Source organism: Lupinus angustifolius, chromosome LG05 (genome assembly GCF_001865875.1).
Source record: "Lupinus angustifolius cultivar Tanjil chromosome LG05, LupAngTanjil_v1.0, whole genome shotgun sequence".
In the NCBI taxonomy this organism is placed as follows: domain Eukaryota; kingdom Viridiplantae; phylum Streptophyta; class Magnoliopsida; order Fabales; family Fabaceae; genus Lupinus; species Lupinus angustifolius.
Genome location: NC_032013.1, coordinates 2497327 through 2520063, shown reverse-complemented (window position 1 = coordinate 2520063; position 22737 = coordinate 2497327). Strand labels below are relative to the sequence as shown.

The window sequence follows — 22737 nt, the reverse complement described above, 5'->3', positions numbered from 1 at the left end:
ATCTTTATAGTAATAGTGTATATATGTTATATATGATTAGATTTATATATAATATTATGAATGGAAAGGTAAGTTTGAAATTTTTGAAAATAAAAATAAAAACCAAAGTGAAAATCCAAGAAGAAAAAAAAACAAAATCAAAGAAGTAAATAATAATCTAATTAAATATCAAATCAAATCTAATTTTGAAGTCTCTTTCCTTGTTAAGTTTCCAATCAATCTCTCACTCTTTCAACTTTCAAGTTTTCAACCCTTCTCTCACTTAATCTATACACTTTCTTAATAACACAAGTTTTTAACCCTTCTCCATCAAATTTGTGCTTTTCATGAGTAATCTTGTAACCTCAACAATGGTAATCTTAATTCTCTTTCTCTCACTTTCAATTGTTTCGACATGCATAAAAATCATATCTTTTTTTTCAGGACAAAATCAATGGCGGTGGAAAGACAATGTCTGACAAATACAACGTTGAAACTGCAGAGATTTTAGCAAACGAGGCTCAGGTTTCACCCCTTTCCCAATTTCAATTCTTTTTATGTTTTTCCCAATTTGAAAAAAAGTCGAGTCTCGGCGCAACAGTAAGGTTGATTGCTGTGACCCAGGAGCTTGTGGTTTCATATAATGAAAACAGTCTCGTGCACTAGGTTGTCATTTTTTTTTTCCAAGTCTATGACTCTTTTGCCCTTTTGTTTATGATGGCGAGTTTTGGAGGGAATTGAATGGAAAAAAATTGGAGTTGGGAAGGGAGAATTTTATTCCATTAATGAAATAATTTCAACTATTTCCATTCAATTCTTTCTCTCTATTCCTTTCATGGAAACATACTATTCATGATTTTGGTTTTCTGTGTTTAGCATTTGCCTATTGCAGAGGCCACACCGATATATGAGCAGCTTCTACAATTGTTCCCAACTGCTGTGAGTGTTCTTGTTTAGAAGGTTTAAATTACTCTGTTGGTCCCTGAACTTTATAAGTCCTTATTTTGATTAGGTCCCTGAACTTGTACAAATTTTTAATTGAGTCCCTCATACATTTGTTCCCTACTTGTCTAGTTCTGTCAAAAGTGTAATATTTGAATTTTCCCCAAAATTATATGGAACTATTTGAATTTCACATAAAATTTTCAAATACACAAGTGAATATGAGTTACATAAGGGGAACTCTAATGGGGGACTTAATGGAAATGTGTTGAAACTTGAAGGGATTCATTTGCAAATTTTCGTAAGTTTAGGAACACACTTAAAAAAAAACTTTTTTTAGTTTAGAGGCCTATTTGAATTTCTCCAAAATGTTTAGGGACCAAAAAGTATGAGTGTTTCTGTAAAGAATCTATTTTTATGGGAGTGATTTTGATGGTTGTTATTTTGGTCTTGTATCCAGGCCAAGTTTTGGAAGCAATATGTGGAGGCAAATCTGGCTGTAAATAATGATGATGCTACGAAACAGATATTTAGTCGTTGCTTGTTGAATTGTCTTCAGATTCCTCTCTGGTATGTTGTTCGTGTAGTCTTGTTAGTGCAATGTTTGGTGTATATTATTTTTGCTCCTTCAATCAATAATGTCTAGTATATGGCATGGGGCTTTCTATTTCTTTTGTGTAATTCAAGCCTATGCTATAAAGACATAGTTTATACTGTGTACTTTCTTCTTTGTTGGTCATCGAGTAGTTTGGCTTAATAGTTTTAAGTTTTAACATGGCAATTGCATCTGGGGGTAAGGATGGGGAGGCTTATTTAAAGAGGATGAGGAACTAGCCTACTTGTTGTGTAGCTGAAAATCTTCCATTCCGAAATGAGTGAACTTATATTTAGTTGGGTATATTTAAGGTGTAATTGGTATATTTACATGTAGGAAGCATGGGTTCATGTTTCTTTTATGTCTTTTGTGAATGTTTACTTCTTGTGGGGTTAGGGGCCCTGCCCCAAACATTAGCATTAGATGGCCTTGCAAGTTTAACTTCTTTAAAGGGTTAAACTGTGTACTCCTAGCGGCGGGTGATCTAAAATTCATTATACTGCAGTTGTTTCTTTCTTTTTCTTGATAGGAACTTCTTTTGTATCTTATTTCCTGTCCTGTCTTCTCTATCTAACGTTACTTTTAGTTTGAATCTTCATCAACGGTTTTTCTTGTTAAGAACTTAAGATTGAAAAAAACCAGCCTGCTTATTAGGTCTCTTATGGTACATGCAAGCAATGATGATGTTGTGGTTTGTTTTATTTTTAATCTTACATAATGTTATTTATCTTTGCTCTATAGGCGGTGTTACATTCGTTTTATTAGAAAGGCCAATGACAAGAAGGGGATCGAGGGTCAAGAAGAGACAAAAAAAGCTTTTGAATTTATGCTCAACTATGTTGGTAACTTGTTTCACTCTATCCTGTTTATTTTTCATTTAGTTTGTCAATAGATTGGAGTAGCACCTGTTGAGGAGAAGATGATTGAAAGTTTCCTGAAGTAGTTGGACATTTGAGATGAAAACCAATAGTGACTCTGGCCAGAAGACAGAAGTAGATCAATAGAGGCCTTAGTGAGAAAGTGTATTAAAAGACAGGCCAATTAAATGTGGTAAAGACCTGCTAAAGTAATAGGAGAAACTAATAAAAGATATATTGCTTAAAATGGGTTTACTGAAAAAAAATTCTCTCGATGGACCCCAATGGAATCCCCGGTTTGCTGTTGGATGGTTTGAAAAAAAATTTGGTGGCTTTTGTATTTCTGAGTGGGAATATTTTCTGAATCCTATTTAATGAAGAAGTCATTGTGAAAGAAATTGGCGATTTTAAAGGGTAGATTGAAGTAGAACAAGTCTGAGGCATGGGGTTACTGGAAATTGCTTAAGGTTTTACATTACCAGCTGTTGATACTTGATAGAGTCTCTCTTGGCAATTTGCATGTTTAACATGAAGACAGAAGCTGGTTGTGTATTAGGTTAGGGTAGTTTTTATAAATTTGTTTCTAAAACATACTAAGAATTGTAGTCTTTTTATGTGCTGGTTTATTAAGTTTAGCCATCATTTGGCAGGCCTAGTCACTGGTAATTTTCGATATTTTACGTTATGTGAACTGTGAAGTCAACTCTTATTTTATTGCTTTTTTTGTCTCTTAGTTAATTCTTGGGCATCAAAACAGATTTCAGTTGTATTTATATATCTCATTCCTGGGCTTGCTGCTAGCATACTTTTTCAATATGTGCTGCAAGAATTCACTTAAAATTGATGTTTTTGGTTTGCTATTATTATTCAAAGATTTTAAGAAATTAAATAGTGGGAAGGAGGGCAGAAGTAGATGCATATGGTCTATGACTTAAATTCTTTCTTCTTATACACCCCTACACGCACAAACAGACACTTATTTTCAATGATGTGCTAACAGGAGCAGATATAGCATCTGGCCCCGTGTGGATGGAGTACATATCCTTTCTCAAGTCATTGCCGGTTTGTTTAGTTAATCTAATGTGTTTTATGCATTCCTTGGTACATAATTGGTATATTTTTCACTTTTTTATTTCTGGAGGTTAACTTCTATTGTAGGCTCTAAATGTTCAAGAAGAAACACAACGGATGACTGCTGTGAGGAAAGTCTATCAGAGGGCTATTATTACTCCTACCCATCACATTGAACAAATTTGGAAGGACTATGAAAATTTTGAAAATTCCGTTAGTCGTCAGTTGGTAATATATTTGTCTCAATTTCATGCTTAATTTGAGAATTTGTAGTCATGGGTCTGTAGTTCTTCTTCGGTGGAATTAGATAAATGTTTTCTAAGGTTAGACAGTTTGATGATAATTTGTTTTACAGGCTAAAGGACTGATATCTGAATATCAACCAAAATATACTAGTGCCAGGGCAGTTTATAGGGAGCGGAAGAAGTATTTTGATGAAATCGATTGGAATATGCTTGCTGTACCACCAACTGGAGTCTACAAGGCAACATTCTGCTTCTTTGCTAAATTTGCTTATCAGTGATAGTCTAAAAAATGTAATTAGGGTGATGTAAGTATTGGAAAGAGGGCTCTGCTCTGTGAAATGCATTGCAGCTTGATATTCTTTGTATCTTCTGTTGCTTGCTGATATTGATTTAATGTCTGATCTAGTTAGCTGTTTATGACACTAAAGCATGGAGTAAATCTCGATATTTACTATTTAGTTGGATGTTCATTTACTTTTGTCTTGAAGAGTTGCTGATTGGGGTGATTAAGTTGTCTTGTTTGTTTGGTGTAACTTGGAAGAGCACTCATATTTTTTTCATATCTGCCGTAAAGATATCAGAGCATATTTATATGGAGCAGTCTGCTTTCATTTCTTGTGATGATAAGTTGAAATTTGTTCATTACTTCTGACAGGAAGAAGTGCAGTGGATGGCCTGGAAGAGACTTCTATCTTTTGAAAAGTGAGAAGCATGCATCTTTTTTCTCTCTATTTTCTCAAGTTTAACTTTTCAGATTAATAAATATTGATGCATTTAGGGATTAACTATATAAGCTACTGGTTGTGTTTAGGTGCATTTCTGTAGCAAGTTTTACTATGGACCTCTTCTCCTTTATATTGGATCAACGTGATGAAGCAATATAATCATTACATATCTAGAAAAGGATTTTGTTATTAATCCTTTAATCAATTTTTCATGTCTGAATAATTTATAATGGCTTGTGAGTGTCTATGTGTGCATACTTGTGTTTGTCTCCCTACACCTATATAAATGCAGTAGCAGCATGTGACTCACAGTTGTCATTTTTGATGAAGACCATATTTTGTGTCTTGGGTAAAATCAGTCCAAGTGATAATAAATTTTAGGAGCCTGTTTTCGTTTTCAAATGTAATGCATGATTCAGCTTGGAATCCCTTATTCTGTAAATGTTCCTCGGATATTTGATGAAAACCATTATTACCAGATGCATTTCGGCAACTGTCTCTATCCATGTCTTCATTCTCTTACTTACAAGATAAACAGCTTTTTTTCTTTTTGATTAAAGAAGAAAACAATAGTTGAAGAGGAAGGTGAACAAAAAGGGAGGTTGATATCCTTCAACTGAGGCTTACAAGAGTAAAAGGGAAAATAAAAGGAAAATACTAGCTCAAAAACACTATTCCAACCACTTTGAAAAACCAAATTTAAAAGGAAATGTTTTTGTTAGTATATAAATATCAACTCTCTTGAATTATTTTTTGTATCTTGCACTCCCCTTCAAGCAAGAGCCTTTGTGCTTGAAGCTAGGACAATGCATATGCCCACTTTAGCTTGTGCTAAAATTTTAATTTAATTATGAAGAATGAGAGATGCAGAGATCGATCTGCTAACCACACGATCCAAGAAGCTTTGATACCATGTTAAAGACCAACTCTCCTAAAAACTTCAGCTACTTTTTTTTGGGGGAGGGGGTCAGGAATGGTAATGGATATGAAACATTCTTGATCCAACACTTAACAGCTTAAGCTTTTGGGAGAGTTGGTCCTTGACAGAACTTATCAAATTTCAATACATGTTAGATAGACATAATGCATCTGATCTTGATGTCTTTATACCATCTTTCTGATTTTTGTGCTGATTTAGTTACTATTTTCTAATTAATGTAACCATCTTGCATTTCAGAGGAAATCCACAGAGAATAGATGCTGCTTCCTCTAACAAGCGAATTATATTCACATATGAGCAGGTACTAAGAAATATATTTTATGTTTTTTATTTCCCCTTACTATAATACTGAGGGTTTTACATATTAATACTTGTCTAAACTAGAGCTGAAAAAAGCTAAAAGATAAAATGGCCTAATAAATATGCAATTTATAATAGCTAATATTTGTAATCCAGACTGTTTCAACTAAGTTCACTTAGGAAATTTTCAAGAGTCATTTGTTAATAGAGTCCAAAGTGGGATGGTCACTGTTATTGAGTTGAATATAGTTCGGCAATAATCCTCATTTAGCTTAGTTTGTTGAAAACTGCAGTTGCTTGCTATACTTCTTAGATGTACTAGGTGTCTAGATTAGTGAAGAAAACCTTTCAGGATTATATGTCAAGGGACATCATTGTGATTGAATTAAACTGATAGGAAGTCTATCCATCTAAAGAAAAATTTGCCCCATTTTTTTATGTGGAATTAATAACATCCATAGGTTTTACTATGATTATGATTAATATTTCTGTTTTGTGGACTTTTCTTATTGAATTGTGCTGGTATTCAGTCTCTGATGTATATGTACCACTATCCTGATATATGGTATGACTATGCTACATGGCATGCAAAAGGTGGTTCAATAGATGCTGCAATCAAAGTATTTCAAAGATCTCTGAAGGCTCTTCCTGGTTTGTATTACTTTTCCTTTAACTTTGCTAAATTTACAGATTTTCTTAGTGCCCATTGATCTCTTTTGAGTGTTGAAATTTTTTCTTGTGTTAGCATGTCTTGATCTGTGGTGTAGAACTTTTCTCGGTTAAGGCTCCATTGTAGACCTTTGGTAGAGTGTTGTGTAGCTCTTAATTATGCATTACTGTATCTTACCTGACTCTATATTGCGTGTTTTTGCTTTTCATCTCTCTGACTCTTAACATTTTATTTGCGAACAGATTCAGAGATCCTACGCTATGCTTATGCAGAGCTGGAGGAGTCTCGTGGTGCTATTCAGGTATGACAAATTGGACATATGCTTCAAGGTTTCCTGTCTTGCTTCATTTTTTAACTCTTTAACCTTTTCTTTTTCCTTATTTCTTGTTTCATGTCAGGCTGCAAAGAAAATATATGAAAATCTTTTGGGAGATGGTGTAAATGCAACGACACTTGCACATATTCAAGTATATAACTTGTTTATAGAAAAAATTAAATTAGTTTGCTGATATTTTAGTGCTCAGTGTAGTGTTGGATAAATGGGATATGGATAAATTTGTTCATCAATTTCCATTTGATTGTATATTTTGAATATCATTTAAAGCTGCATGACGTAATGGGAAATTTAAATGCTTAGCTTGTCTAAATTCAAGGTCTAACTCTCTGAAAGAAATTTATAATTGCCCATATGTTTTATCATTGACATTTGCTAGTGAATCCTAAACGCTTTGTCGTAGAAGATCACTCATGCCAAAAGAATAACCCTCTCCAATGAGGGTTATTATTATTATTTTTTTGCATCCCTTTGGAGCTCCGCCCATGGGTTTTTTGAGTTGCTTCCATGGCAGTTTCACAGAGGGATTGACATGTTTTGTTATATCACTCTTCCTCCTAGCATAGTTGTTTCTCTTTCTTTTTCCTTTCCCTTGTCAGGGTGTCTTATCCTCTTGTACTGTTCTCTTCCAATATAATGAAATTTCTTTATTTATCAAAAAACAGTTCACTCATGTTAGTTTTATATTCTCTGCCACACTCTTCCTTTAGAGAATGTTAAGTAGTTTGTGCAGTTCATTTTAATGCTTGTTGATAGATTTCCTTGCATAAAGTGTAACACTTGTTTCATGGAACAGTTCATTCGTTTTCTAAGGAGAACAGAAGGCGTTGAAGCAGCTCGGAAATACTTTCTGGATGCTCGCAAATCTCCAAGTTGTACTTATCATGTTTATGTTGCTTATGCTACATTGGCCTTTTGTCTTGACAAAGACCCAAAGGTCCTATTTCGCCTTTTGTTTATTCCTTTTGCTTTCCAAACTTTACTTCAATGCAGTTGTTATTGTTGTGTTTGTTTGTGTACTTTAGTGAGGTATTGGTAATATATATTCTATAAATCATGTGCTTGATAATAATTATTCTGCTGGATATATATATATATAGCATTTTTTGGTAATTGTATGTTGATCTACATGATGTATGTATATAAATTTAGAATGGCTCAGTATGCAGTTAATGGTGGCATGTTGATTGTTGCTGTAGTTTTTTATGTATCTATGTCAGAATGGAAATAAGAATATTTTTCCATTAATTGCCTTTCTTGCCTCTGTCCTTCATGGGATATAATAAAATAATGTTGATATCATTGACATTCTATATTTGAAGTTTTAGCTTAAAGCAAATATACCGTGATTAACACTTAATGGCTATAATAAATATGATTTCTTTATCGGTTTATCCATGCAGATGGCACATAATGTTTTTGAAGCAGGACTAAAACGCTTTATGTTAGAGCCTGTTTACATTCTTGAGTGAGTTCTACTTCCCACCCAACTCGGGTAGCTCTTGTTCAACTTTGCTCTCTTGATGCATGCATCTTATTTACTTAATGATGTAACTCTGGTCTTCTTTTTTCTTTGTGCGTGCATCACAGCATATTTCTTTGTACCATATGGTATATAGTGCTATATACTGGTCATAAGTTGTAGGTTTGAGGTGTTATTCCTTTCAGTTTTCTGTGACATGTTTAGCTTACAATTTTGGATATCTGCCTAATACCTTCTGGGCGGCCCAGTGCATGTTGCTCTCACCCAGTGTTTTAAATTGCGGATGTGGTTACTGCGATTGCGGTCAATGTGGCAATGATGATGTTGTGGTTTGTTTTATTTTTAATCTTACATAATGTTATTTATCTTTGCTCTATAGGCGGTGTTACATTCGTTTTATTAGAAAGGCCAATGACAAGAAGGGGATCGAGGGTCAAGAAGAGACAAAAAAAGCTTTTGAATTTATGCTCAACTATGTTGGTAACTTGTTTCACTCTATCCTGTTTATTTTTCATTTAGTTTGTCAATAGATTGGAGTAGCACCTGTTGAGGAGAAGATGATTGAAAGTTTCCTGAAGTAGTTGGACATTTGAGATGAAAACCAATAGTGACTCTGGCCAGAAGACAGAAGTAGATCAATAGAGGCCTTAGTGAGAAAGTGTATTAAAAGACAGGCCAATTAAATGTGGTAAAGACCTGCTAAAGTAATAGGAGAAACTAATAAAAGATATATTGCTTAAAATGGGTTTACTGAAAAAAAATTCTCTCGATGGACCCCAATGGAATCCCCGGTTTGCTGTTGGATGGTTTGAAAAAAAATTTGGTGGCTTTTGTATTTCTGAGTGGGAATATTTTCTGAATCCTATTTAATGAAGAAGTCATTGTGAAAGAAATTGGCGATTTTAAAGGGTAGATTGAAGTAGAACAAGTCTGAGGCATGGGGTTACTGGAAATTGCTTAAGGTTTTACATTACCAGCTGTTGATACTTGATAGAGTCTCTCTTGGCAATTTGCATGTTTAACATGAAGACAGAAGCTGGTTGTGTATTAGGTTAGGGTAGTTTTTATAAATTTGTTTCTAAAACATACTAAGAATTGTAGTCTTTTTATGTGCTGGTTTATTAAGTTTAGCCATCATTTGGCAGGCCTAGTCACTGGTAATTTTCGATATTTTACGTTATGTGAACTGTGAAGTCAACTCTTATTTTATTGCTTTTTTTGTCTCTTAGTTAATTCTTGGGCATCAAAACAGATTTCAGTTGTATTTATATATCTCATTCCTGGGCTTGCTGCTAGCATACTTTTTCAATATGTGCTGCAAGAATTCACTTAAAATTGATGTTTTTGGTTTGCTATTATTATTCAAAGATTTTAAGAAATTAAATAGTGGGAAGGAGGGCAGAAGTAGATGCATATGGTCTATGACTTAAATTCTTTCTTCTTATACACCCCTACACGCACAAACAGACACTTATTTTCAATGATGTGCTAACAGGAGCAGATATAGCATCTGGCCCCGTGTGGATGGAGTACATATCCTTTCTCAAGTCATTGCCGGTTTGTTTAGTTAATCTAATGTGTTTTATGCATTCCTTGGTACATAATTGGTATATTTTTCACTTTTTTATTTCTGGAGGTTAACTTCTATTGTAGGCTCTAAATGTTCAAGAAGAAACACAACGGATGACTGCTGTGAGGAAAGTCTATCAGAGGGCTATTATTACTCCTACCCATCACATTGAACAAATTTGGAAGGACTATGAAAATTTTGAAAATTCCGTTAGTCGTCAGTTGGTAATATATTTGTCTCAATTTCATGCTTAATTTGAGAATTTGTAGTCATGGGTCTGTAGTTCTTCTTCGGTGGAATTAGATAAATGTTTTCTAAGGTTAGACAGTTTGATGATAATTTGTTTTACAGGCTAAAGGACTGATATCTGAATATCAACCAAAATATACTAGTGCCAGGGCAGTTTATAGGGAGCGGAAGAAGTATTTTGATGAAATCGATTGGAATATGCTTGCTGTACCACCAACTGGAGTCTACAAGGCAACATTCTGCTTCTTTGCTAAATTTGCTTATCAGTGATAGTCTAAAAAATGTAATTAGGGTGATGTAAGTATTGGAAAGAGGGCTCTGCTCTGTGAAATGCATTGCAGCTTGATATTCTTTGTATCTTCTGTTGCTTGCTGATATTGATTTAATGTCTGATCTAGTTAGCTGTTTATGACACTAAAGCATGGAGTAAATCTCGATATTTACTATTTAGTTGGATGTTCATTTACTTTTGTCTTGAAGAGTTGCTGATTGGGGTGATTAAGTTGTCTTGTTTGTTTGGTGTAACTTGGAAGAGCACTCATATTTTTTTCATATCTGCCGTAAAGATATCAGAGCATATTTATATGGAGCAGTCTGCTTTCATTTCTTGTGATGATAAGTTGAAATTTGTTCATTACTTCTGACAGGAAGAAGTGCAGTGGATGGCCTGGAAGAGACTTCTATCTTTTGAAAAGTGAGAAGCATGCATCTTTTTTCTCTCTATTTTCTCAAGTTTAACTTTTCAGATTAATAAATATTGATGCATTTAGGGATTAACTATATAAGCTACTGGTTGTGTTTAGGTGCATTTCTGTAGCAAGTTTTACTATGGACCTCTTCTCCTTTATATTGGATCAACGTGATGAAGCAATATAATCATTACATATCTAGAAAAGGATTTTGTTATTAATCCTTTAATCAATTTTTCATGTCTGAATAATTTATAATGGCTTGTGAGTGTCTATGTGTGCATACTTGTGTTTGTCTCCCTACACCTATATAAATGCAGTAGCAGCATGTGACTCACAGTTGTCATTTTTGATGAAGACCATATTTTGTGTCTTGGGTAAAATCAGTCCAAGTGATAATAAATTTTAGGAGCCTGTTTTCGTTTTCAAATGTAATGCATGATTCAGCTTGGAATCCCTTATTCTGTAAATGTTCCTCGGATATTTGATGAAAACCATTATTACCAGATGCATTTCGGCAACTGTCTCTATCCATGTCTTCATTCTCTTACTTACAAGATAAACAGCTTTTTTTCTTTTTGATTAAAGAAGAAAACAATAGTTGAAGAGGAAGGTGAACAAAAAGGGAGGTTGATATCCTTCAACTGAGGCTTACAAGAGTAAAAGGGAAAATAAAAGGAAAATACTAGCTCAAAAACACTATTCCAACCACTTTGAAAAACCAAATTTAAAAGGAAATGTTTTTGTTAGTATATAAATATCAACTCTCTTGAATTATTTTTTGTATCTTGCACTCCCCTTCAAGCAAGAGCCTTTGTGCTTGAAGCTAGGACAATGCATATGCCCACTTTAGCTTGTGCTAAAATTTTAATTTAATTATGAAGAATGAGAGATGCAGAGATCGATCTGCTAACCACACGATCCAAGAAGCTTTGATACCATGTTAAAGACCAACTCTCCTAAAAACTTCAGCTACTTTTTTTTGGGGGAGGGGGTCAGGAATGGTAATGGATATGAAACATTCTTGATCCAACACTTAACAGCTTAAGCTTTTGGGAGAGTTGGTCCTTGACAGAACTTATCAAATTTCAATACATGTTAGATAGACATAATGCATCTGATCTTGATGTCTTTATACCATCTTTCTGATTTTTGTGCTGATTTAGTTACTATTTTCTAATTAATGTAACCATCTTGCATTTCAGAGGAAATCCACAGAGAATAGATGCTGCTTCCTCTAACAAGCGAATTATATTCACATATGAGCAGGTACTAAGAAATATATTTTATGTTTTTTATTTCCCCTTACTATAATACTGAGGGTTTTACATATTAATACTTGTCTAAACTAGAGCTGAAAAAAGCTAAAAGATAAAATGGCCTAATAAATATGCAATTTATAATAGCTAATATTTGTAATCCAGACTGTTTCAACTAAGTTCACTTAGGAAATTTTCAAGAGTCATTTGTTAATAGAGTCCAAAGTGGGATGGTCACTGTTATTGAGTTGAATATAGTTCGGCAATAATCCTCATTTAGCTTAGTTTGTTGAAAACTGCAGTTGCTTGCTATACTTCTTAGATGTACTAGGTGTCTAGATTAGTGAAGAAAACCTTTCAGGATTATATGTCAAGGGACATCATTGTGATTGAATTAAACTGATAGGAAGTCTATCCATCTAAAGAAAAATTTGCCCCATTTTTTTATGTGGAATTAATAACATCCATAGGTTTTACTATGATTATGATTAATATTTCTGTTTTGTGGACTTTTCTTATTGAATTGTGCTGGTATTCAGTCTCTGATGTATATGTACCACTATCCTGATATATGGTATGACTATGCTACATGGCATGCAAAAGGTGGTTCAATAGATGCTGCAATCAAAGTATTTCAAAGATCTCTGAAGGCTCTTCCTGGTTTGTATTACTTTTCCTTTAACTTTGCTAAATTTACAGATTTTCTTAGTGCCCATTGATCTCTTTTGAGTGTTGAAATTTTTTCTTGTGTTAGCATGTCTTGATCTGTGGTGTAGAACTTTTCTCGGTTAAGGCTCCATTGTAGACCTTTGGTAGAGTGTTGTGTAGCTCTTAATTATGCATTACTGTATCTTACCTGACTCTATATTGCGTGTTTTTGCTTTTCATCTCTCTGACTCTTAACATTTTATTTGCGAACAGATTCAGAGATCCTACGCTATGCTTATGCAGAGCTGGAGGAGTCTCGTGGTGCTATTCAGGTATGACAAATTGGACATATGCTTCAAGGTTTCCTGTCTTGCTTCATTTTTTAACTCTTTAACCTTTTCTTTTTCCTTATTTCTTGTTTCATGTCAGGCTGCAAAGAAAATATATGAAAATCTTTTGGGAGATGGTGTAAATGCAACGACACTTGCACATATTCAAGTATATAACTTGTTTATAGAAAAAATTAAATTAGTTTGCTGATATTTTAGTGCTCAGTGTAGTGTTGGATAAATGGGATATGGATAAATTTGTTCATCAATTTCCATTTGATTGTATATTTTGAATATCATTTAAAGCTGCATGACGTAATGGGAAATTTAAATGCTTAGCTTGTCTAAATTCAAGGTCTAACTCTCTGAAAGAAATTTATAATTGCCCATATGTTTTATCATTGACATTTGCTAGTGAATCCTAAACGCTTTGTCGTAGAAGATCACTCATGCCAAAAGAATAACCCTCTCCAATGAGGGTTATTATTATTATTTTTTTGCATCCCTTTGGAGCTCCGCCCATGGGTTTTTTGAGTTGCTTCCATGGCAGTTTCACAGAGGGATTGACATGTTTTGTTATATCACTCTTCCTCCTAGCATAGTTGTTTCTCTTTCTTTTTCCTTTCCCTTGTCAGGGTGTCTTATCCTCTTGTACTGTTCTCTTCCAATATAATGAAATTTCTTTATTTATCAAAAAACAGTTCACTCATGTTAGTTTTATATTCTCTGCCACACTCTTCCTTTAGAGAATGTTAAGTAGTTTGTGCAGTTCATTTTAATGCTTGTTGATAGATTTCCTTGCATAAAGTGTAACACTTGTTTCATGGAACAGTTCATTCGTTTTCTAAGGAGAACAGAAGGCGTTGAAGCAGCTCGGAAATACTTTCTGGATGCTCGCAAATCTCCAAGTTGTACTTATCATGTTTATGTTGCTTATGCTACATTGGCCTTTTGTCTTGACAAAGACCCAAAGGTCCTATTTCGCCTTTTGTTTATTCCTTTTGCTTTCCAAACTTTACTTCAATGCAGTTGTTATTGTTGTGTTTGTTTGTGTACTTTAGTGAGGTATTGGTAATATATATTCTATAAATCATGTGCTTGATAATAATTATTCTGCTGGATATATATATATATAGCATTTTTTGGTAATTGTATGTTGATCTACATGATGTATGTATATAAATTTAGAATGGCTCAGTATGCAGTTAATGGTGGCATGTTGATTGTTGCTGTAGTTTTTTATGTATCTATGTCAGAATGGAAATAAGAATATTTTTCCATTAATTGCCTTTCTTGCCTCTGTCCTTCATGGGATATAATAAAATAATGTTGATATCATTGACATTCTATATTTGAAGTTTTAGCTTAAAGCAAATATACCGTGATTAACACTTAATGGCTATAATAAATATGATTTCTTTATCGGTTTATCCATGCAGATGGCACATAATGTTTTTGAAGCAGGACTAAAACGCTTTATGTTAGAGCCTGTTTACATTCTTGAGTGAGTTCTACTTCCCACCCAACTCGGGTAGCTCTTGTTCAACTTTGCTCTCTTGATGCATGCATCTTATTTACTTAATGATGTAACTCTGGTCTTCTTTTTTCTTTGTGCGTGCATCACAGCATATTTCTTTGTACCATATGGTATATAGTGCTATATACTGGTCATAAGTTGTAGGTTTGAGGTGTTATTCCTTTCAGTTTTCTGTGACATGTTTAGCTTACAATTTTGGATATCTGCCTAATACCTTCTGGGCGGCCCAGTGCATGTTGCTCTCACCCAGTGTTTTAAATTGCGGATGTGGTTACTGCGATTGCGGTCAATGTGGCCATTGCGGTGTGAATTATTTTGTGAGTAAAAACATATTTTTGACATCGATGCGGTCTGATGCGGTCCAAATGCGGTCCGATGCGGTTGCTTTGTGGCTTGATGCGGTCGCATCAATGTGATTTGGTATCACACCGCAATTGCGGTGTGATGCAGTTGCGGCGGTTACCGCAACTGCAATATTGTGGCCGCATCACGTGATGCGGTCCGCAATTTGTTACACTGCTCCCACCTGTGGGGGGTTTAGGGAGGGTAAATATACCTAACCTTTCCCCTGTAAGCTGAGAGGCTGTTCTCATGATTTGAACCCATGATCTCTGTGGCAAAGCAACAACCTTACCGTTGCGTAACGCTCACCCTCTAGCTGCCTAATATCTTTTGTCATAATATTATTTACTACTACATAAAGTTATGGGTAGGCTGAGAGTGACGAAAGAGAATATCATTTACTACTAGATAGATTAACGGGTTGGCTGACAATATCGTTTACTACTAGATATATTTATAGGTAGGAACACCCTCACACCAGTACATGCCAAATTGTTGACAACAAAGTTGAATCTACCAAATAAGGCATGAGGAGATTGCTTTAGAACATTAGAGATACATAGTTGACATATGAAACCTCCTCTTATAATTCACAGAGCAAGAAAGCCTTTTTGATGTTTGTGCTATATTAGTATATTGTGATTGATTGACAAAAAAAATCTACTGATGTCGGTTGCTTTGTTTATTAAACTAGTTTTTTTAAGAAAACTGAGATTCTTGTGCCTCTTAGTGCTTTATGTTGTCATCAAAGTCCTTCAGGAAGCTGTGTTAGTTTTGTAATCTCATGTTTTACTTGTTTTTTACTTTCTGTTTTGGAGGATATCTTGGCCTATTCCTAATTGTGCTTAATTTTTTCCTATCAAAATAATGAAGACCAACTATTACAAATATTTTGATGATATTTCAGATATGCTGATTTTTTGACACGCTTGAATGATGATCAAAACATACGAGCATTATTTGAGAGGTCGTTAAGTTCGCTTCCACCTGAGAAATCTGTTGAGGTTGGCTCCACTTCTTGTTTCCTTGTTCTTTTAAAAATATTATTGGTCCCTTAATAGTAAATATTAGACAATAGAGATGGAAAAGAAGAGAGTTAGTTATTCTGAGTTAGTTATAGTTTGTATTTGTTAGTTTCTGTTTGTTATAACAGTTAGGGAGTAGTTTGCTTACTATGTAAGTTGTGCTATCCCTCTATAAATACTGTTCATTATTCAGTGAATGAATCTAACCTTCATTTTCATTAAGATTCAGATTTCTCAATTCTCTTCTCTCCATTTCCAGTGATAAATATAATAAATTGATTTTATCATGGTTTTAAATTAACAAATTTTCACTATCAAGTATCAACCAATCATGCATTTTCACATATTGAATATGTTTGACTATTGAAACTACTTTAAAGTTCACACATTTTGTGACATATGATTGGTTAATGGTGTAAATTTTTTATTACATTGAATCACAGTGAAACGTTTTTATAATTTCGTTTCTATCCATTTCATAACACACAGTTCACACCTTTTTTAAACTGACCAACTTAAGCGGGTTGTAGTTTGTGTCAACCCCACCAGAAATAGCACCTTCTTGTAAAATTTTCAAAAGAAGTCCCTATACTATACTTACCGAGTAAAGACTTTTTTGACCCCCTCACCCCAACAAACCAAACTAGGGAGGAAAATAAAGGTTATTTCCCCTCCCCTTTAACCAAACCAAACAAGGAAAGAGTATTTTTTTCTCCTCTTTCACCCCTCCATTAAAATCCCTCCCCTCTCATTTACGTAAACAGTGGGTAAAAAAGAGCTAGAAAAACAGGCTTTCTCAGTTAGAAATGCATGATGGTGTATTGAATTTTACTTAATATACCTACTTATTTTGTTGAAGCATGCTTATTAGGTGTTGTTTGATGATATTCAATGTAGTTGTAACATACTCTCATCTGTAGGTTTGGAAAAAGTTCATCCACTTTGAGCAAACTTATGGGGATCTTGCTAGCATGTTGAAGGTAGTAGCCTCAATTTTGTTTCTATACACACACATACACACACATATATATATATTGTAAAGCATATTGAAGTTTTTGTTGACTTTTCAAAGTTTAATGTTTCAGTACTTAATATTTTCATTTGTACAGTTTATGTAAATGTTAGGTTGACTAGATCTCAGCCCTTAACTAATCGGACTATGATCAGGCCTCAAATGTCCACCCAGTGAACATACTAAGTCTGTTTTGGACCATTGTTAGCCCAACCCATGAGCAGTTGACATTGATGGGAATCGGACAATAGTTAAAATCGCAGATTATGACTGCTTTATAAAAGGGCTGGATTGGAGATCCTATGAAAGAGAAAGACTGACTTACTGTTTGAGTGTTTTCTTTATTTTTTTTGCTGAGTCACTGCTCTGTAACTAGAATGAGCAAAACTTATATTCATGTGTCATTGTGCTTTATTTTGTTCTAATTTTAGTTATGCATAAAAAAGTGGTTACTTCAAAGAATAAACCATGGGAAACGAGATAGATTTTGAATTTGCGACACTATCTAGGTATGAGATTTTGAGGAATGGCAACAAAATGTTATTTAACTAATATTATCATCATGACATGTTAGTTTTTTAAAAAAAGAATTTTTAAGTTAATAGTGTAATCCTGTAGTTGCTCATGGAAGTAGTGTAGACTGGACGATAATCTACTTTCATAATTTATCCTTGTATCATATATAGGTTGAGCAAAGAAGGAAAGAAGCTCTATCTGGATCAGATGAAGATGGAACATCAGCACTGGGGAGTTCTCTGCAAGATCTTGTATCACGGTACAGTTTCATGGATCTGTGGCCGTGCTCCTCTAATGATCTTGATCATTTAACTCGGCAAGAGGTACTAGTCATCTGTGTATTATGTTTTTGAAGAGATGAATAACACATTTCTTGGCACTTGTGCATTTTTTCCATTGATTTTTCTCTCCTTCAACATCAATGAAACTAATTTTGTATTTGGAATGACTTCTCGCATTTGAAAGAGAAGGGAAACATTCTTGGTATTATCTGAAACAGTTCTCTGTAAATGTTAATATGTGAGAAGGGTCTGGTGTAAGTGTATTGTTGTGGAGTTTTACAGATATGAAATGAAACCTTGCACTAAAAGCATTTGAATGGAAGTCCAAAGCTTGGTTGTAAATCTTATTTTGAGTTCTTCACTCACTCTCCCAATGGAGATAGATTTCTTTTGGATAAACCCATCATATAATAGTTTAAAATTTCTAAGTAAATAATGGACACTTGTTGATAAATAATATCTCAATATTTTAAGTAGCACATTGGAAGATATTATAAATCATGTAAGTTGAATATCCTTACATGTTTTGAACTTGAAATAAAAAAAAAAAGTATTTACTTTATTTTCAGTTACGCAGGTTGAATGACAATGCTTAATCAAGAAAGTAGTAAATTTAACAGAAAGGGGGAGTAGGAGTCTGTAATATTTTATTATCTAGTTTGAGTCAAAGCACGGCTCCTTACGAAAACAGACTCAACTGACTTGGAATGCTATTTAATAGAAGTACCTTGGTGCTGACTAAATTTTCATAGCCTCTTTATTTATTCTCCCCTTTGCATAATTCATATGCTCATGCATACACACACACGCAAATACTAGCAATCTATCTTTGACACGCTATAATGTATTGAAAGTTGCTTACATGCAATGAAAATATTTAAATGCAATGACAATGTATATATGTGCCTCCTCTGTAATAATATAGTGTTCATTTCTACCTCTTTAGTGGCTTGCAAAAAATATAAACAAGAAAGTGGAGAAGTCTGCCATGCCTAATGGAATGATGCTTTTAGGTACTGATATCATATTTATTCTTACACTTGGTTTCTCGATATTTCTTATTATGTGGTAAATGTGACCCAATCAGTGCGTTGCAGATAGGGAACCTACAGCATGCATTTCAACTACGGCAACAAAGGTTGTGTATCCTGACACTTCAAAGATGGTGATATATGATCCAAAGCAGAATCCTGGTATGTCATCCGTCCTTTTAGATAATTGCATGCTTTTTGGTGATAAACTGTTATTCTGCATCACAATTGAAAACTACAGTCTGATTAATGTACGCATATATGCCTTTGGAACCTTTTTAATTCTTCTCTGGGATGCTTCAAATGTTTTGAGTGATAAAACAAAGTACAAGGTATGTAAGTTCAGCAAGAAGCATATTAACAGTAGCTTGAAATGTAAACCCAGAGTCCAGTTGGGTTGATGAAATGGATGGGTACTTTGCGTGTTCAAGTTAACTAATATGATAATTGGTTAGATGAAATAAGAAGTGGTTAATTTGTTGTTGCTAAAGTGGAATCAAATAGTGGTTAAGTGATGTTAAATTTTTAATTATGATTGGTTAATTCAGTAAGTGGCATCAATAGCACTTGAAGTAGAATGGTGTAAACTTGCTCTTCTAAATAAATTCTCTATATGAATATAGTTGACTGGGATTTGAACTTTTATGCTGAGAACAATGTCAAATCATAATTTTCCAGCTCCTATCAATTTACTATTTATTTCAATGTTACTCCTGTAATTATCAATATCTAGCACATAAAGAATACTTGACAAAAATGCACTATAGAAAATTCTTTTCAGTGTCTAATTATTGCAAGTTTGCAATAATAGTTTTGAATGTGAGGGTTTATCGAAGGAGTTATTATTAGTGTTGAGTTTATTATTTTTATTTCATTTTCCTTGTTGAGCACTGTCAAAAGTGGTAGCTTGTTAACTTTCCCATCAGCTACTGAATCTGGAAAATCTGTTTCATCTGGGACCTTGTCTAACCAAATTGACAGTGGCAGGTGCTGGAACAAATGCATTCGACGAAATTCTGAAAGCTACACCACCTGCTTTGGTAGCATTTTTATCGAACCTACCAGCAGTTGAAGGTATTTTTTTTTTAAATTTCTATTAACTATGATTTCTCTTATCCATTATACAGTGTATTTTTTGTCTATTTTATATGCAATCTGTGAACTACCATTCGAGTGCCAACTAGAATGAGTTTTACTTATTCACATGCCAATATGAGTTGCAGTTTATGTTAATTCCCCCTGTCGTTCTTTCCTTTTTCGGTTGTTTCATTTCTCTTCCTTTCTTTTTCGCCATGACCTGCTTCTCCAATGATATCATTACCCAGTTTGAACAGTGCACAACATTCATGAAATTTCTGAAACCATGGAACTTTATCAGTCTTAATTTATATATATTTTGTTATCTAGTGCAAGTTATCCACCAATTTTTTGTTTCCTCAAGTATCATTCTAAATTTAGGACTTTTCTTGGATGAATATATGTTTAGATGAATAATTAGGTTTGGTAGACTAGTGGGTTTCCATGGAAAGGGATTTTGATGGATAAGTGTCGCACCCCGATCTTCGGTCGAACACCGGTTACACGACTTTTTGGAGGTGTTCACAATAAGTGCACACTTTTCAAAGAAATTATATATGACTTTCCTATTTTTCTTGAGTTACAACTAATACTGTTCCTTACTGATTATACTATAAGCGCCGCTGAAACCGTGCTTTTGAAATTTGCAGGTCCAACACCAAATGTGGATATTGTGCTATCAATTTGTTTGCAGAGTGATCTATTAACCAGCCAAAGTGGGAAAACAGGGATTCCAACACAGTTACAAAGTGGGAAAACAGGTGTTTCAACACCATTACCAGCAGGTCCTGCTACAAGTGAACTTTCTGGTTCAAACAAGTCTCACCCTGTTGCAAGTGGCTTATCTTTTAAACCAACCAATAATAGACCTTATGGGAAAAGAAAAGACTCAGAAAGTATGTGCATCATCTTTTTTTACTAGACTTGGTGCTTTGTTTTCTTCTGCATTTCCATTTTATTTACAAGTGTGCAATTCTACTTGAGCCATTGGGCTTCTGTAGCATTTTTCTGCATATATCCAAAAGGGACTTTGCAGGTCAAATATTTAACTTCAATCTCCAAAATCTCTCATGATTCAGTTATGACTATGTTACTATAGCATTAGCAGCTTCAAAATTCTTATGCAGCAATTCTGTTTTGCTTGTAGAGGGTGAGCCTCAGCGCAACGGTAAGGTTGCTTGCCTTGTTACCTGGAGGGCATAGGTTCAAATCCTGTAATAGCCTATTTGTGTATAAGGGTAAGGCTGCGTACATCTACCCTCCCCAGATCCCACTCGGTGGGAGTCTCATGCATTGGCTACCCTATGAATATGTATATGCTTTGTCTATGCAATGGCTACATGAATAGGTGCTAATATGAGCATAATTAATGTTTTTGTTTGTGCCTAGTTTTATCCCTGTTTATAGTTCAATACAAATAAACTTGTACTACAGAAAATGGACTTGCCTCAATAATGGCAGCTATAAATTGCATGCATGCATTAGATTTCACTTTACTAACCTCAAAAGTTAAAATTTTCCCTAATTGGTATTTGTTACTATCATCATTAGGGCAAGAAGATGATGATACTACGACTGTCCAAAGCCAACCGCCTCCCCGAGATGCATTCCGAATACGACAATACCAGAAAGCTCGAATGAGCAGCACTTCACAAACAGGGTCAGTTTCATATGGAAGCCAATTTTCTGGTGATTTATCTGGTAGCACCAGTTGATCAAATACTTTATGCCATTTCCCTAAGGCTTATGTAAATTAGAAGACCTTGAGTTCATGTAGCATTAGTCCTTTGCTTATAGTTAATTTTAGTACTGAATTTGTTAGTATATGCAGTGCAATAAATTATTTGTTGCAGACTCTAATAACAGTTGTTGACCTTGTGGAATGGTCTGTAGTGAGCATGATATACATCATTTGTTCATATTAGTAAAACATAACATGTTTATTAAATCATAACCAATGTTGTTATCATCAAAACCAAGATGCAATAGACACTTAAACCACAATAATTGAGTAATGTTTATGAATATCACGGTAAAGATTTATACACAATCATCATATCATCTATCATTAATTTGGATTATTTTTTTGTAAAATCAATGATGATTAAAAATGAATGATGGATGATGTAATGATAATGTATAAAATCGATACACTGTCACTCCTTACATTTTTTTTTTTTCTCTAATCAAATTATGACCAAATTCTATTTTTCCAACATCTATTACTGTATATAAAGAAATTGTCTCTCCAATTTACCATTTCTCTCTTTATTTTTTTTGCCTTGTGGGTTGCACCATGGACATTTAGTAACACTAGTTAATATTTCATGTGTGCATTAATTACAAATTTTAAATTAGTTGGTATATCATTGTTATTTTGTTTGACTTCAAAACACAAATGTTCACCTTCTTTATGCTACAGATTAATTATCATCCTACTTATTCACTTATGAAATGTATATATAACTAATCTAATAATATGTTGTGTTATTCCCCTTTAATGTCTATTATGTTTGATATTTGATTTCATGGATAATTTAAAATTTATGCATTGAGTGTAAAGTTTTTTACACTGTTGGTACATCATCCACTATTGATTTATAATACTTTTATTTGAAAGTTAATACTAACTAACGTATGAATAATGAAGATTTGCTGACAGTATAAAAAATACTTATACTATCAATGTATACATATTAAATCATTTCATGAAACACACTATTTGGTTATTAAATGGGCGCATGTGTAACTTTTAAAAATTGTATTCTCATTAATAACATTTTTTTTTAATACTCGTGACTCAATGACATTTATAACAAATAATTATATTTTCGTTTCAAAATCATTTTTGTTGTTGTAAATATTCATTATCTTAAGATTAATTTATATAAAATTCTAGACACCCATTTTTAAGTAACAATGTAACATACCAAATAATTAAGCCGACATGCAAATTATTTCAAAATATTACATATAAAATGGAAAAAAGATATCATATTAATCATCCTAACCAACAATGTATTACTTTAGT

General features: G+C 33.8%; 1 protein-coding gene across 3 annotated transcripts; it reads left to right on the top strand.

The window, feature by feature from the left end:
• LOC109347452 (cleavage stimulation factor subunit 77) lies at nucleotides 213-21713 on the top strand. 3 transcript variants are annotated; one of them, XM_019587315.1, is made up of 23 exons: nucleotides 213-353; nucleotides 424-504; nucleotides 856-918; nucleotides 1382-1491; nucleotides 2258-2358; nucleotides 3374-3435; nucleotides 3532-3672; nucleotides 3800-3928; nucleotides 4345-4391; nucleotides 5592-5655; nucleotides 6185-6305; nucleotides 6567-6625; nucleotides 6723-6791; nucleotides 7455-7595; nucleotides 8062-8126; nucleotides 15672-15768; nucleotides 16710-16769; nucleotides 17488-17640; nucleotides 18545-18611; nucleotides 18696-18791; nucleotides 19617-19703; nucleotides 20357-20602; nucleotides 21258-21713. In XM_019587315.1, the coding sequence occupies exons 1-23, from the start codon at nucleotides 327-329 to the stop codon at nucleotides 21419-21421; spliced, it is 2250 nt and encodes a 749-aa protein (XP_019442860.1). In that variant the 5' UTR covers nucleotides 213-326; the 3' UTR covers nucleotides 21422-21713. The 3 variants fall into 3 exon arrangements, with proteins under 3 accessions (XP_019442860.1, XP_019442859.1, XP_019442858.1); XM_019587314.1 differs by lacking the exons at nucleotides 213-353; nucleotides 424-504; nucleotides 856-918; ... (10 more) ...; nucleotides 7455-7595; nucleotides 8062-8126 and adding exons at nucleotides 8492-8621; nucleotides 9637-9698; nucleotides 9795-9935; ... (6 more) ...; nucleotides 13718-13858; nucleotides 14325-14389; XM_019587313.1 differs by lacking the exons at nucleotides 213-353; nucleotides 424-504; nucleotides 856-918; ... (10 more) ...; nucleotides 7455-7595; nucleotides 8062-8126 and adding exons at nucleotides 8492-8621; nucleotides 9637-9698; nucleotides 9795-9935; ... (6 more) ...; nucleotides 13718-13858; nucleotides 14325-14389 and having other exon boundaries at nucleotides 19611-19703.

Excerpts from the sequence above, each read along its gene's own strand:
- LOC109347452 (XM_019587315.1), top strand. The coding sequence starts at position 327 with ATGAGTAATCTTGTAACCTCAACAATG. Across the intron at positions 4,392-5,591 it reads AGACTTCTATCTTTTGAAAA|AGGAAATCCACAGAGAATAG; the intron begins GTGAGAAGCATG and ends CTTGCATTTCAG. Across the intron at positions 5,656-6,184 it reads TTATATTCACATATGAGCAG|TCTCTGATGTATATGTACCA; the intron begins GTACTAAGAAAT and ends GCTGGTATTCAG.